General features: G+C 38.5%; 1 protein-coding gene across 1 annotated transcript; it reads left to right on the top strand.

Annotated features, from left to right (window-relative positions):
- Positions 1–1,534: 1,534 nt before the first annotated feature.
- st7l (suppression of tumorigenicity 7 like) lies at positions 1,535–19,498 on the top strand. The gene is made up of 15 exons (XM_044220864.1): positions 1,535–1,787; positions 2,240–2,322; positions 3,028–3,187; positions 3,272–3,326; positions 3,512–3,627; positions 3,780–3,858; positions 4,212–4,300; positions 4,714–4,814; positions 4,993–5,107; positions 5,218–5,290; positions 5,457–5,559; positions 12,802–12,952; positions 14,858–14,950; positions 15,148–15,287; positions 16,818–19,498. The coding sequence occupies exons 1-15, from the start codon at positions 1,535–1,537 to the stop codon at positions 16,911–16,913; spliced, it is 1,707 nt and encodes a 568-aa protein (XP_044076799.1). The 3' UTR covers positions 16,914–19,498.
- The last annotated feature ends 87 nt before the right edge of the window (positions 19,499–19,585 follow it).

Genomic DNA, 19,585 nt, shown 5'->3' on the forward strand with positions numbered 1-19,585 from the left:
TATGAGCTCAAAATGAAAGAGTATACTTGCTTGCCTGAAAACATGAATTTCTAGAATATTGTAATGAATTCAGAGACAACAAGGAAGTAAGCAAAACTGCACGTTGTCTCCACCTCCAGCCAGTAGATGGAAACAGAAGTGAATGTATTCATGTTGTAATGGCCCCACTTACTGGTCTTAAATAGTACTACAGGTTAAAATGGGTGGACAAATTAGCCTGTGAAAGGTCCTGGCTGTTGTTTCCCCACAATTACAGCATAGATGATGAATGTTAGCAAATATCCTCAAGAGCTCAAGGCCCACATATCAAGCTTGTGGTTTACTTGAGGGGGGACAAATACAGCTTTCAAATAATACTCAGTGTGTATGAAATAAATAGTTTATAGATAAGGTCTATTTACTTGTCAAAATGACAATTTACCATCTCTTCACTAAAAATTACTCAGTGGCCACTGCACCATTATCAAACTCCATCTCTCTTAAGATCCAAGAGTTAAAGAATTAAAAGCGTTCTTAAAATATCTATCATTAATATTATTATTATGTTGGCCCTCTTCTCTGTTTTATATCATTATATATTGAATATGTTTTGGATTTAGACTGTTGGTCACACAAAACAAGCAATTTGAAGACATCACATTAGGCTCTGAAAAACTATGATGGCCATTTTTTTGTATTTTCTAAGAATTTATAGACTAAATGATTACTTGATTAATCAAAAAATAATAATAAATGGTTTAGATAATTGTTAGCGGGAGCCCTAATATTACGAGGAGCAGTGGAAGAAGTACTCAGACCTCTTACTTAAGTAAAGCAATAGCAAAATCTAACTCCAGCTATCATCATCAAGTGAAAGTACAGTAATACCAGCAAAATATATGTTTATATAAATATAAAGTATGAAAAGCAAAAGTACTCATTATGCACAATGGCCCCATTTCAGAATAAAAGAAGCATTTTAATGTCATAGCTGGTGGAGGTGGAGCTAATATTACCTACTTTATATACTGTTGGGTAGTTTAATTTATAAAAATGCATCAAGATTTATAAACTGATATATTGATATACTGAAATATTCACACTAACGAGTAACTATGCTGTCATGGAAACATTAATTGGAGTAAAAAGTACAATATTTTCTTTTGAAATGTAGTGCATTAGAAGTATAAAGTAGCACAAAATGGATTTACTCAAAGTCCTACTCACTCCAGTACAGCAGGCTACTTACTTATATTACTACACTGATTAAGAGTTAGATCAAATGTTATCTAATTTTGTTAAGTAAATCTTCTATAATGGGTCCCTATGCAACTAATGTCTATTCTTTTGTTTATTGTTTATTTTTTTGGCACATTTTGTAATTTTCTCAGTCTCTATAGGTTTACACTTTGATTTATGATAAACTCAATTGCGAGGCGTTTGTATGAAACTAATTATTTCTGTTGTTGTTAATATTTCATTTAGTTTAGATGATGAGTAAACAACAGTAATCGGGTACCAAAATATGAATATATCTTTTCTGTGGTCTCCGGAAATGGATTTTTATTGCGATTTCAAAATAGAAGTCATCTTACTTCGTGATCACGTGACTCCTGTGTTTACAGGCATCCGGAGAAACATGGAGGACACCTCTGGCAGTAATCCTCAATCTCTCGGATTTACAGAGAAATTAAAGTCTTGGCTCTCTTGGTCATGGACTTACGTGTGCTTCATTTGGTTCGGCATGGTGCTGATCATGATATACGTCCTGTGGAGCCCGCTGAAACTGCAGGAAACTCTTACCTCAGGTGAATTAATGCAACTGCTAGCTAGCTATTGTTAGCATTCGGCTTTAGCTGCAAGCGGGAGCTATTGGTTTGACAGTTCGTTGTCTAACTAATTCAAGCACAAATAGTGGCCAGTTTCTGGTTAGATTCAAGTCGACTTTTTGAATATCTACTGCCAGCTCATAGTTATATTATTCTCTAACAGCAGCTTGTATTGCATGTAGCCATGTAGTTTATTGTTGTGTTACCAAGTGTGCTCCTTTGGCATCATATAGTCGAGATGCTGTATGTGGCTACATGTCACCTGCTACCCACTGCCGGGTTTTTTCTGTTGTCATGTCAGCCATGGTTTATTGCATGTTTTTTTTATTTTTATTATTGCATGGTTACAACAGAGGACACTACCTTATCTTGTCACAGTTCTGGTTGCACAATTGCATTATACTTACTGTCTCCTCTTTTTCTTCTTTCAGCCTCAGTGTTTTTGAATACACTGACCCCCAAATTCTATGTGGCTCTCACTGGAACTTCCTCTCTCATCTCTGGACTCATCCTTGTGAGTTATCACCTTAATTATTTTTCGCACTGTAGAATGCATATTAAATAGTCACCCTTTGCAAAATGATTTTTGCTTGTAGGCCACTTAGTAGACACAGCTTGCAATAACCTCATCCTAAATTCAAAATTCTTATTCAGGAATACAAGATTAGACACATGGGTGGAAGCCTAGTTTGAGAGCAGTGTCACCATTAAATGCAGTAATTCTAGTACACCCAGGAACATCAATACCAGCCCTTTGTCTAGTGTAGTGGTTCCTAAACTGGGGGGTTTAAAGCCATTGCAAGTGGAGATAAAATATGGAGCAGAACAAAAGCTGAATGAATCTAAATCATTTGGACACAATAAACAATTAAGAGTGTTGTCATGCAGGCAAGGCTATCTAGATTCAGGTTAGCAAGACTTATGCAGACAGAGAAAAGAAAATAGGGTGGTACTCACCACACAAAAATGTCTTGGTCTTGAGTTCATTGTCGTTATAGCCGTGAGAGCCTTGCGTCTTTCGTATTTTATGGCAATTTGTGTTTGTGCAAGTTGCTTAAGTTATATCAATTTTTTGTACCTTCCAAAGGTGGGCATGACAGAAAAAGTTTAGGAACCACTGGTCTAGTGATATGGGAGCAATTGCCACTAAGGAATAACTGAGTAATTGTTGTCTTATCATATACTTTTTGTAAAGCATGTTGTTGTATTCTTGCCACAGATATTTGAGTGGTGGTATTTTCGTAAATATGGGACCTCGTTCATTGAACAAGTGTCAGTGAGCCACCTGCGTCCTCTTCTGGGTGGAGTGGAGAGCAGCTCCACGACTGGTCTGTTCGCATCAGTTAATGGAGAGGCAGAGCCTAGGCCCAGTGTTTCAGGTAAATATGTATGTAATTCAAATTATAACAGCAATAATACTAATAATACTACTATCACTAATAACAATATCGTCTTTTTGGTAGAGTGTAAGGTCTGGAGGAACCCTTTGAATCTGTTCAGAGGAGCAGAATACAACAGGTATGTGTGGGTTATAGAAGTGTAATTCAGATTTAGCTGTGTAGAATACAGTACTTAACATGGATGGTTCATAATGCGAAAATATTTATAAAGATGTATACTGTGTCTTTGGTGCAAGACAATTAATTCATTTTTATTTGATTCACTGTGGATCATAAAACTGTATTTCACTCTGTGCACTACAGGTACACCTGGGTAACAGGGAAGGAACCCTTAACGTACTATGATATGAACCTGTCTGCTCAAGACCATCAGACCTTCTTCACAGGAGACACGCCGCAGTTAAGGCCAGAAGATGCTGGTGAGTTTTAATCATATACAAACTAAATGTCAAGTTTAGTAAAAAGAGCAGAAAGCAGACATATGATATTTATTTGTTTTTACAAATGTACAAGCAAAAGACTGCAGGCATATTTCCTCTATAATAAGCTTGAGTTCATCATCTCATTACAGTGATGCAGAAAGCCTGGAGAGAGAGAAATCCTCAAGCCAGGATCAGAGCAGCTTACCAGGCTATAGAAATGAATCATGAGTGAGTCCTACTCTTAAACAGTTACATATCATCTTCTTAAATACTGTATCTATAAACACAATACTGCATCTTCTTAATAGCATCTACTGTTGTAATGCAGTAAAAATGTGAGTAGTCAAAGTAAGTTTGTGTTATTGTGCTTGCTTCAGTTAAGAGCATAAATAACTGAATATAGTCATATTATGGCCTTTTTATGGGCACTTTCTACTCAAAGTATTGCCTTGATTGCATTTTGATGTGCATGCAAACACAACTATTGTCTTTTTGTGTACGACAAAGGAAAATATAATTAGGATAGGCTGTTGAAAATCTCTCCCTTTGAGTCTTTCATTTGTGTGTGTCCATGTGTGCAGATGTGCTGCAGCCTATGTGCTCCTAGCAGAGGAAGAAGCCACAACTATCACAGAAGCTGAACGCCTCTTCAAAAAAGCCCTAACTATCGGTAAGAATGGATTTGATTTTATTTATACTCATCCATTGTAAACCCTGAGGCACAGTAGCAGGAAGATTGCTAATTAGTTAAGGAGTAACTACACCCACTTTTAATCCTGCTTGTGCTACATACTCTGACACACCCTGTGCAATACACCACTTCAGAATGCACTATTGTGCAGCTTCACATCACAGGTAAGTGTGGTCGTAAGTAGAACAGACCACACCTGTCCGCACCCACCTCTGATGGAGGATGCAATCACAAGTACAATATACAAGACCACGAGATGTAGTGTGAAGTTGATCTTTAGGTCTGAGGCCTAATTATAATTCCATCCATGTTATTCATGTTTTAATACATACTTTCTACAGACAAGTCTTTTGTTTATTAAATGTCTCATATTTTCTTTTTGCCATCCACAGCTGGAAAAGATATCAACTTACTGGTGTACATTAAACGCAGGCTGGCAATGTGTGCACGCAAACTGGGACGGATTAAAGAAGCAGTAAAAATGATGAGAGATGTGAGTTTCTATCAAAAACGTGACTCTTTCAGAGTAGCACCTCATAGTGCTTACTGCTATAGTGTGCAATTTGTTGAATTACTCATGCAACTGAGTAACCGAGGCAACATTTTTACTTCACATTTTAATGGCAGTACAGTAATACTAAGTTAATGTATGATATTTTGTCTCTTTACAGTTAATGAAGGAGTTCCCACTGTTGGGAATGTTAAATATACACGAAAACCTCTTGGAGGCACTTCTAGAGCTTCAGGCATATGCTGATGTCCAAGCAGTCCTTGCCAAATATGATGGTAAGACTGAATCCAATAAAAATGTCATTTTTCTAAAGTCATCCCACTGTGTTCAGTGCCATTGAATCAGTCTTGAAAATGTATGACCCCAATTTCTTCTGCCACTGTAGACATCAGCTTGCCAAAATCAGCCACTATATGCTACACATCTGCACTGTTGAAAGCACGGGCTGTATCAGATAAGTATGTTTCCTTTTGGTTCGTATTGTTTTAAATATGTGTGGAACCTTGCGTACCTTTCAACTCCAGTACCTCGTAAACTTAACCTGTTTTATATGGCTGCACTAACAACAGCATTTAATAACTTTGTGAGCAGCAACAGTGTATGATATGAGGTGTTTTGTCTCAGGTTCTCTCCAGAAGCCGCGTCGAGGCGAGGGCTAAGCACAGCAGAGATGAATGCTGTGGAGGCCATACACAGAGCTGTTGAGTTCAATCCACATGTGCCAAAGGTCGGTCATTGGACTAATGAGTGTCACATAGACTCTGATGGTTGTTGTCGGCCACAAAAACCCATTGATCACTTAATAATGTGATGTTGTGCTATAAAGTTGAATAGATGTGACTTAACTTGACGTGAGTCAATCATCCTGAAAACCCTCTTTTAAATGTAAAAATAATCTCCATTAGATTGTCTCCCATCTGAAATTTAATTTATTCGAAATTTCACCTCCCTTCTCATCTCCACACATATCACTCCCTCTGGTGATTACTAGTATTTTATAAAACTGACAGTTAACAATACACATCTCTTTCCTGTTCCACAATTGTCCAGATTGTTTTGACTTAGGTCTCTGTTTGGGCTCTATATTTAGTGTGATCACGCAGGTCTCACGTGACTGCCATGTGTTAAAGTCACACACAGAACAAACAGGCAGACAGGTAAACAATCAGTCAGACAATCAAAGATGTCAGCAGTAACAGGTGGTGCAACTTACAAATAGAGCAGTCTTCATTCCAGACATGCTATATACTGACTCACCAGCAAGTGTCACTGTAGGTCTGAAATACAGTAGCTCTTAATTCATTTATCACACCTGTACTGTCAGCTTTAGGGTTAAACTTGGTTTGTATTTGTATTTGCCTATTCTGTCTCTATATCAGTGATTTGTGATTATTGTATTAATAATTAATCAATTCAATACAACTAAATGGGACACTGTTGAATATTCATTATATCATTTGATCATCAACTACTGTTAAGATAATGCAGTATTTTTGGAATCATACATGCATTATGTGTTTTTACAGGTAGTTTAGTTTGAATTTCACATTTGGGTTCCAAGAAAAACTGTAAACATAACAGATTGGTGTAAATTTTGCTTAATAGAGGGCAGCTCTATATAGAGCTGAACTAGGGAGAACATGGGACTACAACTGGATATCTCTCTGGCCTTTCACATCAGTTCCCACAGGATTAGATGTCACACATGCACATGCACACACAAGAGTCATACACAACTAGTTTCAGCAGAGTTTTGTCTCAGTTTATCCTTTGTAGTGTGGTGTTGTTTCATCTCATGGACTCCTTTTCTGAGAGAGAGGAAGACAATCAGTGTGTTTGTGTGTGTGTGTGGTAGGTGGCACGTCAGCCAGCACTTTGATCCAGCCTTTGATTTTAAAGTGAGAGCCCTCATCTTCAATGTCTTTCCTGCTCCCTCCCCACTGTGCCTAGAGGCAGCCATCCTCCTCCTCCTCTCATCACGTACCCTCATCCTGTTTCTCATCCTCTCATGTTCCCTCATCCCCTGTTTGAGCCAAACAGAGAGTCTGATGTTGGCCACCACTGACAACTTTATCAAAATGACTTCTGTGAGTTTAGGTGAATAGCTGAATGGCATTATGAAATTTGTAACACGGCTTTCCAGAATCCGAATCTTTATTGATCCCCGAGGGGAAACTCTTCCCTCTTTTCACAGAGGATTATTGGCTCATCTTTCAGCATTTGACTGTCATCTGTGGGGAAGGAGAGGGCTTGTTGCTTTGTGTTGTCTAGCATGTCTGAATGATGAGTGCACCTGTGACCTTGGCCTTTTTAGACACTGGCTGGTCTGTTGCCCCCTAAAGTAGGATCTGCAAAGGGCCTTTGCCCAAAAGTTCCCTAGAGCCTAATTCTGTACTCTTGTGTAGATTTGACTCTGGTTTCCTTAATTATGTAGAAACTTGAGCTTTGTTACAGCTAAACATGATGTTCTAATCAGTTAAAGGAGTAGTTTGACATTTTGGGAAATACACTTATTTGCTTTTGCTGAGAGTCAGATGAGAAGATGATGCCACTCTCATGTCTATGTGCTAAATAAGACGCTACCATCAGCAGGCAGTTAGCTTAGCTTAGCATAAAGACTTGAACAAAAACCGAAGTTTATAAACAGCATGTTGTTGGGTTTTTTTGTACTATTTTATTATGGCACATAACCTGCCTTAAAACCACAACATGTTGTTTTTACACTTAAGTTTTTAGAGGGATTAAACAAACAAACAATATAATGTGTTAAATTATGTGTTGTGTGTTAAAGTTCAGTTCACCATTGCAACCCTGCAGCCTCCAGACAAAACAAATCACTTTTAACAGAGCATACAGCTCCTCGACGGTTTTCAATGGGAAACAGTGAGTCCAATATCATTTAAAGTTATATCCCTCCTACATCTTCTTCTACATTAGCTTGAGTACAGTACAGGGCAAAAAATGCTGTATTTTCTTTTACACTGCTAAATTTCTAAAGTGGCTTCTTTAAGAAATTTATGGCACGATATTAATGAATAATCTCTGCACACTTATATATGGTTGTGTTGCTATAGAGAAGCCATACCAGATACCAGTGTTGCACTGAACTGGAGCAAGCAGAGTAGAGCAGCGTTTTTAAATCTGAGTCTGTGTGAATTTTTCTCAATTTCTCAATAATCATCATCAATATACCAGTTGGCCGTGGTGGCCCAAAGTTTAGAGAAATGGGCTTGTGACAGGAAGGTGGCCAGTTTGGTCCCTGGACCAGCACGATAAATCTGGGTATGGAAAAAGTGAAAAAGAGTGTTTTCCCCTCCCTCATTACCAGCACTGAGGTGCCTTTGAGCAAAACCTTTTACTCCTAATTACTCCAGTGGAACTGCTCAACAGATTAGACTGTTGTTGTACTGGGTAACTTCCAGGTGTGAATGTGTGTATATGTGTGAGTGTGAACAGGGCATTTTTTAACATCAAGTAAAGCTTGAAAACAACAACAACCAATGAAGGAACAATGTTAGCTCAAGTATTAAGTGTTTGGGTGTGTTATTAAGCATGCCAAGGAGATTATATATATATATGAATATCATGCTAGGCTACATCACATGAGTTTATTCAAACTGTTCAAAAAGCTATACACTAAACCCACATCCACACACACGCTTCAGTCTGTTTCAGTGCACACCACCCTCCTCCCACATGACCCCTTTCCCTTTCCCTCACCAGCTCTCCATCTTGCCCCCATTTACCTCCTCCCCTATGCTCCCTTTTTATTTTCCTCTCCTCCTCATCTTCTTGTCCTTCTCTATTTATCCTCCTCCTCCTCCACCCTTTTCTCCATCTGTCTGTCCATTCCAATCAGCTTCAATGGTTAAGAAGCCAGCCAGTGGTTAAGAAACTGACAGTTTGCCGGATGCTTGGATAGCTGATCAAGTGTTCCTGCTATCTGAATCGGCTGTGCATTTACGTTTACTACCACTTTGGTCCATACACGTTCATTTTTCAAGCAGTCTAGGTGACCTGATCCCATATACCTTGCTAGTTTACTCCACTTTGGAAGGCAGTTTCTCATCTCACCCCATTCTGGTTGACATGTTCTCATCTAGATTGCCTGTCAAGGCTCAGAAATGCAGGCCTTTGCTTAGTTTACCTCTGAAATTGGCTTTTTGGTTTGTAAATTGAGCAGCAGTGCTGTGTTTGTTCTGAATTACGATGTATGAGGTTTGATTCAGACAAGGAAAAGCGGGTAGTTAGGATTTGCCTTATCCCAGCCCACTTAAGAATAAATGCTGTGAGTTTTCTGCCACTGTTACTCCCCAGGTAGCTAGTAGCAGTGTTTACTGACTGTATGAAATTCCTAGTCTTTGTGTTTCTAACCCCAGCACCTGTTTGTCTTTATGTTCTTTAACTGCACGCGTGCGTGTTTGACCGACCCTTATAGAGCAACTACAAGGCTGATGTCATTGTTGCCTGTGTGTCCCATTGTGAGAGGCAAAGTGCTGCAGATTAGAATCAGAAGGCAGTTTATGAGTTATGCTCTGGGCTTATGACTGCCCAGGGATAAAAGGAGAACACATGAAACTCAATCCCTTCATCAAAGAGGCGACAGGGAGTGGAGAAGCAGACCGAAGAATGAGAGGGGAGGGGGGGGGCGGTAGGCCAGCACAGAAGACTGAGGTGTCACCAGGACTAATGCTGTGGCATCTGAGGAAGGACAGCTGAGCAGACAGCCTCTCTAAATGGTTAATCTAAAAACAAAGAGGACCCAGACCTACATGGGTGCCAGATACTAGTCATTCATTCATTATCTGGAGGTAGAAATGTGTAAAACTGTAAAATATTTACAGTTTTAACCAAAATAACAAATTGGTTGATCAAATATTGTAAGTTAGGCCCAAATGAAGCTCATCTTCCTACATGTGGTTCTTTATGCATGTCTATAAGTGTTATATAAAATGAATGTATGTTATTTTATTAGTTATAGTAGTTGTGTTGTGCTCTACAACAGAGAAGTGGTAGGTTTTCTCTTGAGCTGGCTGGCTGCCTGGACACTGGTGCCAGGGGAGCAGAGGATGGTGAAAGGTTTGTGCTCAGAAGAAAGTAGACCGAAATGGTGAGGAAGATGAAGGCGGAGCAGAGAGAGCTGATTCAAGTAAGTCAGACAGGATAAGTGAGAAGGGCAAAACAGCAGCTTCTGGTTGTCTCTAGCTGCCGATCCTTTTAATGACTACAGAGGATGTTAGGATGGAAAGAGAAGAGGCTAGAAGACAGGGCAGTCTACTGGAATGGTTGAGTGAAGAGGAGAAGGATGGGTGAAGTGGAGTGTTCACACCTGTTGGGTGGTTGCATGCTCGATTGAGCCTTTACCCATGAGGGTGAGCGGTTCAGAGGTGGCGAGTGAGGAACAGACAACAGAGGGGTGAGGTGGCAAACTGTCTGCACAGAGCATAATATACAGAAATATTTTATGAATATGTCTATAGTACATCAATGAGCTAGAGAAAGCAGAGTGATAGTTTGAGCCTGTGATGATGAGGACAGTGTGGAGGATGAATGAGCTCTCAGGAGCAATGGATGGTAAATTGGTTACTTGTCCTGACAGGCTAGGTGTGCAAAGTTGTTGACCATTATTCAGTTGGCTTGAATGTGCACTAGTATGAGGCAGTGAAGAGAGAGGAAGAGGATGCTGAGCAATTGCAGATTGGCAATGAAGTAGGTTTGTTCAGGTAGTGAGGTAGGAAGTAGAGGTAGGGACAGATAGAAACAAGTGTAAGACTCTATAGCTATGCTAGCAGCTCTGTGAGGTTGTACGTAGACACACTGTTGTGCTTTGAGCTAAATGCTAACGTCAGCATGCTAACATGCTCTAAATTACAATACTAATATGCTGATGCTATATAATGTTTACCATGTTCACCATCTTAGTTTAGTTTGTTTAGCATGCTAAAATTTGATAATGAGCACAACAAACAAAGTACAGCTGAGGCTGATGGTTTGATAGTTTTGCAGGTATTTGGTCATAAAGCAAAGTATTGGATAAATTGAAAATTTGACCTGATGATGGAGCTAAAGGAAAGGTCAAGGGGTCATCAAAGTTATTACAATTTATCCTGAGGAGATCATTGAATGTGTCTACCAACTTTTATGGCAATCCATCCAATAGTTGAAATATAACAAACAATTTATATAAAAAATGTCAACCATATGGTGGGGGTAGAGGAAAAGTTGGCGGGATTTGTCCTCCAGCACCATGAATGTCTGAACCAAATTTCATGGCAATCCATCCAATAGTTGTTGAGATATTTTAGTCTGGACCAAAGTGGTGGACCGACCGAATGACCGGCCGACAGACTGACATTGCCAAATAAGTGAGGCAGATAACCGGTCTGAGTCCTAGGACATGGGACCCAGACTCATATCGTGCAAGCTAAAGGAGCATGAAGGAGGGTTAGAGAAAGACAGGCATGAGCCAGGTCGAAGAGCCTGGGCAAGCTGTGATCGTGAGGGCGAGAGTGGAGATGGCTAGCTGACTGGCTGGCTGGCTGTCTGAGCCTGTGACCATGGAAGGGATTAGACAGGATTAGCTGTGGGGTAACCTTCCCAAAGTGTCAGTCTGAGATCCAGAGCGCTGTGAAGCTGGCCGCCTGGGAATCCAGCCCAAGGGGCCCCTGCCCCACACATGGGTTTTGTTTTTACACAGACCGCTGCCACACTGGGCACCACAGACATAGAGTGGCAGGTTAATCAAAGTCAGTATACACCTAATAATGACTTATCTATAGACAGAGCTAGGCCTTAATTTGATATTTTTTTTTAAGAAGAAGAAAAGCAGTAGACAAAATATTCATGTTGTTATTTCTAGATGCTTGTTCCCTGTTATTTCAGAAAGCATACTTGTTCTATAGGTTTGTAACTCTGGGAGGTGGGCCTTTGTCAGCACAGTGGACCAACTGACTCACTGGGACAAACTTACACAGTAGGGAAAGCGAGGAGGGGTGAGTGGGGGATGTTACACATTCATGCAATGACTGTACTGTACTGTAACAATAACACACACACTCAGAGAGCTTTGAAAAGCTTTTCCCTCCCACCTTGAACAATTGCAAAATAAGGCTGTCAACAAATACCTCACATGAAGAAAATATGTTTTCAGTCTGCAGGGAGTTGCACAATAGAATACAATAAGTGAAGTGCTGACTGAGAAACGGAGAAGATGTGAATAAAACCATTAAAGCTGCAGGCTTTTTAAAAACCAAACTTACATCAGCAGAATTTAGGCAAACAGTTGCCTTCTTCACATCCAGCACAAACAACATCCCATGTGAGTTTCCTCTTTTTCACCAACTGTTGAACGGAAGAAACTAAATATTCACTAGTATTTTAGTTGTGGTTTGGTTAACAAGTGCCTGAGAAAAACAGGCGTGACTCTTTTGCTTACTAAATGTTTTTTTTTTGCCAGCATTTAGCATTTATGTGATAAAACACTGTAGGGAGAGAGAGTAGGATCACATGCAACATGGTATTCATCTTAATCCACAAGTGTCTGGGCCAGCCAAGATGTTTTTCATCAAAAATTTTATATTTGTTCGCTACCATTTTGCTGGAAATGTAGTATACAATTGGCTTGTGTGACTTTAAGTGGTATGAGCACCTGTCTATGGTTAGAGTATGTATTAGGCAGAGTTGGCAAGAGCCACTGGGACTCAACCATATGGAACTATACTATAATTTAATTTGATCCCACTGATTTTATAAGTGGTGAAACAAACAAAAAAAGGATTCAACAGACAGTGACAAAATGGACAGCAAGCAGATTGTGCAAAAATATACAGACTTTGGTACACTCTTATTAAAATAGTTGAATCTAGACTAGACACTTTTGCTATTCTTTACCAAGTTCAGGAGCCAAAATACATCAAGGTACTGTAGTGTATTCTTACCAGAGGTCTTGTATTTCTCTTCCTGTCTGTAGTACTTATTGGAGATGAAGAGCCTGATCCTGCCTCCAGAGCACATCTTGAAGAGGGGTGACAGTGAGGCAGTGGCATATGCTTTCTTCCACCTGCAGCACTGGAAGAGGGCAGAGGGAGCCTTAAACTTACTACACTGCACCTGGGAGGGCAGTATGTATAACTATTACTTCTTCTATTGCATACCACTTTTTCCTTTGATTCTGTTGAAAGTGACTACACCTCACCCTATATATATGTTCAGAAGTGACAATTATACAGTACTTTAATAGAGCCATGCTATGGAGGGTTTAAAGGGGTGAAACTAAATATATTAAATACATAAATAATTATATCATTAAATATGTGGATAAATATATAATTATATAATTAAATGCTTATTAAATAAATTAATAATAAATAATTATGTAATTGAATGCTTAATTGTCACAATAAATCACAAATTGAGACATTAAATATAAATGTTAAATCTATTTGTGTGTTTAGTTATTCATTTTTATATATATATATATTTCTATATTTACACATTGTATATTTATTTATTCATTCGTATATTAATTAATTAATTTACTTTATTCATTTATTCACACATTTATCTATTTATAATTATTTTTTAATTTATCTATACTTTCATTTATCCATAGTGTAACTTCCTGCAGTGAAATAAATAAATGTCAACTTCATCCCTCAAATGTAAGGGGGCGGTTTAAAGCCTTTGGTGAATGAACAGTATTACAGACCCAGTAGGCTTAACTAGTCGCTCAAGCTCTCTGTGATAGAGCAATGAGTTTGCACCAACAATGCAACATTTATGGATGCCAACCTCCATAAAATTCAACAGAAGAAGAAGAAGATCGAGCTGTCAACTACCAGCCAGTAAATCAAAGCAAGGACGGCCGGGTCAACCAGCGTTGCTGTTGCAGCCCTACATCATATCACACCTGCAGCCTCAGATGCTGTACTATCTCCGTGAGGATCATAAATACAGCTTCATTAATTTCTGTGTCAGTCAGGGCCGCTGTCATTCCAATTCCTTCAGCAAAGCCCTCAATCGGATCTAAAAAAGCATAGGAATTGGCATTTGCCTCCATCTGTTCAGCTACAGCCAACATATCTACCATTGTAGCACGCAAGATATCATTAAGATCCGCACCGGGTGCTGCTGTCTTGAATTAGGCAAAAACTGTAGATTCAAGTTCAACCACTAATCGCAGGGCACATCCTGCCCCCTGATTTTGATGGATGAAGTTGACACATTTATTTATTTCGCTTCAGCAAGTTACACTATGGATAAATGAAAGTGTATGTATAAATAAATAGATAAATAAATGTGTGAATAAATAAATAAGTAAATAAATTAATTAATATGCGATTGTATAAATATACAAATGTGTAAATATATATATAAATGAATAAATACACAAATTTAACATTTATATATTTAATGTCTCATTTAATTTATTATTTATTTATTTATGGTGACAATTAAACATTAAATTACATAATTATTTATTCATTTAAGCATATTATTATACATTTATTAATCATTAAATTATATAGTTTTTTATTCATTTATTTAAGCATTTTATTATATAATTATATATTTATTCATTTATTTAATCATTGAATTAGATAATTATTTATGTATTTAATGTATTTAGTTTCGTCCCATAAAACCCTCCATAAAGGGCCATCACAGACCCAAAGTATCTTACTTGCATGCGGCTCTTCATTCTTAAATTGCTGTGTCATAGGTCATGTATGTACAGCACACCCACAAATTCTCTGCTTGTGATTATACAAGGATGAGATCATTGCTCAACACGAAGCACAGGAAGAATGTTATTGTTATATTTTATTAGGATGTTAGTATCTTGTCACTGTATAATATTTTGCTACTTAAATGATTTACTGAATATTGTGTCAGCTATGTTAAACAGCCTCTTCTAGCCGTAAAATGCGTGTTTAAAATATGTTGTTTAAAATGTTTTTTCACAGTGTACTGTTAACTCATACTTTGTGTGTTATTCATCTTAATTCAATTTTCTGTCTTTACAGCCTTCCGGATAATTCCCTACCCACTGGAGAAGGGTCACCTGTTTTACCCCTACCCAGGATGCACAGAAACAGCAGATAGGGAACTACTTCCCTGTAAGTGCAACAGCCAAAGCTTACATGCAGTCCATGAATGTACTGTGTCTAGTTGCTCCCAATTTGATTGTGTAATCAATCATCCTCTCAATATTTGAACCCCATGTCTTTTCAAAATGCTTAATTTTTTATTGTTTATCTGCACTGGTTATTACTTTGTTGAGCTCTTCTTTTGACTGTTCTCATTTTTGCTCCAGCATTCCACGAGGTGTCTGTGTACCCAAAGAAAGAGCTTCCCTTCTTTATCCTCTTCACAGCAGGCCTTTGCTCCTTCACTGCCATGCTGGCCATGCTCACACATCAGTTCCCTGAGCTCATGGGTGTCTTTGCCAAAGCAGTAAGTACTTGAACTACACATCTCAATGTCATCTCAAAAGTTGCTGTTTTTTAAATTTATAGATGTTGATTAGTTTAACTTGTAAGTTGGCTGACCGATTACATATTCAGTTAATCTCTGATTGGGTCTTTTTTCTGTTGTTTGTAACCTGAACTCTTCAGTCACCCCAGTGGTAATTGCTGCCTTCCATCACTGTCAGTAACACTGGAGGCTCATGGGAGTCGTAGGCCTGTAAAGTCTGTGTTTCCCGCCAAAACAAGCTGTAGTTCAACCTAAGCTATCAGTGACCACAGCTGAATAATGCAAGTTTATCAGCATAGCCAACATAACAGTGTAGCTTACAGCCTTAAAGATTTAGAAACTTTAAATGCGTGCATGACTTTCTTTTACTGTTTATTTATGATAGAATTGTTGTGTTATCTGTTTTTAGCCAATTTGGCAAACTCCTTACTTTGGTTAATCCTCTGTTTATGATCATCCTGTTTATTAGGGCTTGCTTTTACATAGACTCAGACTTGTAGCAAAAACAAAGCCACAGAGAACATCTAGTGCTCTTCCTTTTGTTATGGGAAAGATTGAGTGCAGATAGAATTTTTACAGCAGCCCCTGCGAGCCTGGTTTGTGTAATGTTCAGATGGAGTGCATGAAAACCATTGAGGGAGGAACACAGAGGTCCTCACCGCCTTCTGAGGAGAAACAGATTTCTCTGAATGTGCTGCTCTTGAACAGAAGATCCAAGCAAGGCAAGACAGTGGTGGTGGCAGTCTACCTTCCTTTATTTATGGATACCAGACATGAATAGCATAGTGAAATATGTTTCATATGTTAAATGGGATTAGAGTAGTACTTGATTTGCACTTGTCTGGCCAGGCTGATACGTCCACTTATGAGACTATTAAAGTGTCAAGTGTATTAAGCACACCGTTTATACTGAATATATAAATATGTTCAGCTGTGGACTGCCTTGCTGCAACTCAAATGCATACTGTAAATTGTATTTTGCATCTAAACTGCATCCTACATCCTGAAAAAACCTTGCTCCTCGCCTCCTCGTGTTTTATCTGTTTTGATCAATACTCCTATGTCACACCTGTCTTGTTTCCAGAAAGGACAACAGAATAAGGAGTCAATTGTATGTCTTTATAAACACATCAAACTTGAACAAAGGTGAATGGTGGATTGAAGTGTTCATTTCAGTTTAGCTTATTCTTTTCCCACGCACGTTGGCCTGCCAGTTTGACAGGGATGAGCTGGAGGGGCAGCGTCTGGTTGGGAGTTTGTGCTTTCTCTTGATTTTTCTAACTCGATAGTAATGGAACTGTTTTTTTTTCATTTTGAACCATAATTTTTGTGAATGAGGAAATGTTTTACCTCAGGCTTTGAGAGAGAATATATAAGATCCATAACATTGTTTTAGTGAAATTGTGGGTTTGGTAACTTTTGTTGATTTATTCTTAAGTGTTATTGAAGAATGGGTGGGAAGAGCTTTTACTGACATTCAACTGACATTCTGCTTTTTCTCCCTTTCAGTTCTTCAGCACACTCTTTGCACCTCTGGGTTTCTTCGCAGACAAGATGGAAAGCTTCATGCCGTCCAGTTTTTGGCACCAGCTGACTCGAATCTGACCCCATCACACACACACACACACACACACACACACACACACACACACACACACACACACACACACACACACACACGCACGCAGAGACATACATATACACACTGATACCACTCCAAACCCTCAGACAAAAAGTGTTTGCTCTCCTGTCTTCAGCATTACTGTCCACTTGCTGCATTGTTACTGATTATGTTGGCTGAGGTTGTATCAACACAGCAATACCACTCTTAAGATGCTCTCCCACACTGTTCCAGCAGCCAGAGTTTTTCCAAGACCACAGTGAATAGCATTTGCAACGATTTCACAGGGTCATTCTTTTGTCATTATGTTAGCACTGGGCAATTTGAAGTATCCCACAAAGCCTGGTTGCATATTTTTTGTACAAAAATCAAATTAGGAATTTGTCAGAGGCACTCCTCTGTTCTATCACAGTAATAAATGAAATCTTAAACACTGCATGTTTTTGATGCTCCTGTGACTACTGTCTAATCAGATGAGTTTGTTTTAACCAGTGTGTTACTGACAACAGGAATCAGAAACAACATGTGCATGAAGGATGTCTTTTGTAGAATATGTTTACCAATATTTACCAATATTCCTCTCTTTCTCCTGCTCAATTATTTATGTGTATCAAAAAGATCCCATCAGGTATTTGGGATGGTAACCTACATGTCCTATATCAACCCTCAGTGCCCCGCAGACATCCAGTGGGGCAGATTTAAAAGTCTGTAAGGCCTCCTAAAAACAGAGCTGTGATTTACAGCCTCAAAGTGCCTGCAGTGTATACAACGCCTCTGCAGTTCAACAGTTGTTACCATGGCATGACACCTCAGCACTATATCACTGGGGCAACCGCCACCCCCGCAACATCGAAATGTAAATGGGATCATCACTGGTCACAGTTAGGCCTCTCGTAGCATAACTCATTTCTGCTGATTGCACTATACAGAATGTTATAAGTCAGTGTGTTAGTCAACTTCTCATGTCACCAAACAAAAATGAAAGAGGCACACATTGCAGTAGTCATACTGAGAATCAACTGGTACAGGCAATGTAACTATATAGCTGTAATACAGTGGTTCTAAATACACTGTACCCCTGACATTAACCCTGACGAGCCCTCAGAGAAGCATTTGGAGATACAGACATGCACAGACGTACAAAATAAGAATTATTTTACTTTCTATGTACAAAATTTCTTTGACTGTGTCTGTTCATTTGGCCAGAAATGGTACATGTGTTGGTTTTACTGTAACTGGTTTAGTTCTGACATTTTTTTTCCCTTTGTAAAAGATTTACTCATCTTTGTTTTGTCAAACTAAATAGGCTGAGATGCCAGTATCACCTTGTCGTAAAGTATAATGTAAACACTGGCTGATAATGTAATAACCTGTCGGAAAACAAAATTGTAATAAAGCCTGTAGATGTAATATATATTCTTATTATCCGTGAAAAATATAATGATTGAAGTTTATTAAAAAATAAAACCTTAACAGTTCAAAATATGTTACATCACTTAGTCGTGGATGATGATAATATAATGCCACATCATCCCAACTTTTTATTACAGTAACAGGTTTATTACATTTTAAACCACTTAAAGGTCCAGTGTGTAGGATTTAGTGGCATCTAGTGGTGAAATTGCAGTTTGCAACCATTTGAATGCCGCTCGCCTCACCCTCCCCTTCCAAGCGTGTAGGAGAAACTATGGTGGCTGCAAAACTCGCAAAAAACTAAAAGCCCCTATCTAGAACCTGTGTATGGTTTGTCCATTCTGGGCTACTGTAGAAACATGGCGGTGCAACATGGCAGCCTCCGTGGAAGGGGACCTGCTCTCTCTGTGAATATAAATGGCTTATTCTAAGGTAATGAAAACACAACGATTCTTATTTTCAAGTGATTATACACTAATGAAAATATGCATATTATATTCCATTTCTGCCAATAGCTTCTTCTAAATGTTACACACTGGACCTTTAAGGCGGACATGATTACTATACTTTGTCAAGTTATGTTACTTGATAGTAATTGCATTATTGGCGCCTACAACAATGCAGAGTTATACTGACAACTCTTCATTCCACATGTAAAAAAAAAAAAAAAAAAAGGTAACAGTGCCTTTAGTACATCACAATTGTTAAACACACCAATTTGGCATTTACTGCTTCTACAATATTGATGTCAAGTTTAGTAGCAACTCTGTTCAATTTTTATGGATTCATTTTCATGAATAGATTAGCATTACTAGATATAGCAGCCAAGCAACAACGGCAAACATACTTGTGAAAAAGTAGAAGAGGGCAAGCTGGTTATGATGTAATGACACATAAATGTGTTTTATTACAGTATGTTGCAAAATTGTAATTTTGAATAACTCTACGCTAAACTACAAAGATTCAGTTTCACATTTTACTCTGGCCTGTAATATTTGTCTGTTTAAATTTGGGACACTTGTCTAAGAAATGTCTAATTTTATAGTGTGCAGCCGAAATGTTAGAGTACATGCTGAAGACAGGAGAATGTTTGTAACTACCCTTGGATGAGTTTGAAGGCAAAACTCAGAATAAATTACTCTTTCAGTGCAATTTCCTTATGTGATATTTGTGATTTTTGTCCTGGAGGTCCTCAATTTTATTCTTTTAAAAATGCTGAATTGGTATTTTCTAAATTCATGTG

This window comes from Siniperca chuatsi, linkage group LG2 (genome assembly GCF_020085105.1).
Source record: "Siniperca chuatsi isolate FFG_IHB_CAS linkage group LG2, ASM2008510v1, whole genome shotgun sequence".
Taxonomy (NCBI): Eukaryota; Metazoa; Chordata; class Actinopteri; order Centrarchiformes; family Sinipercidae; genus Siniperca; species Siniperca chuatsi.

What these genes read in the sequence shown, in the direction of transcription:
- st7l (XM_044220864.1), top strand. Translation starts at nt 1,535, where the DNA reads ATGGATTTTTATTGCGATTTCAAAATAGAAGTCATCTTACTTCGTGAT. An exon ending in GCACGGGCTGTATCAGATAA is followed by an intron (nt 5,291 to 5,456) that starts GTATGTTTCCTT and finishes GTTTTGTCTCAG; the next exon opens with GTTCTCTCCAGAAGCCGCGT. An exon ending in TGGGTGTCTTTGCCAAAGCA is followed by an intron (nt 15,288 to 16,817) that starts GTAAGTACTTGA and finishes TCTCCCTTTCAG; the next exon opens with TTCTTCAGCACACTCTTTGC.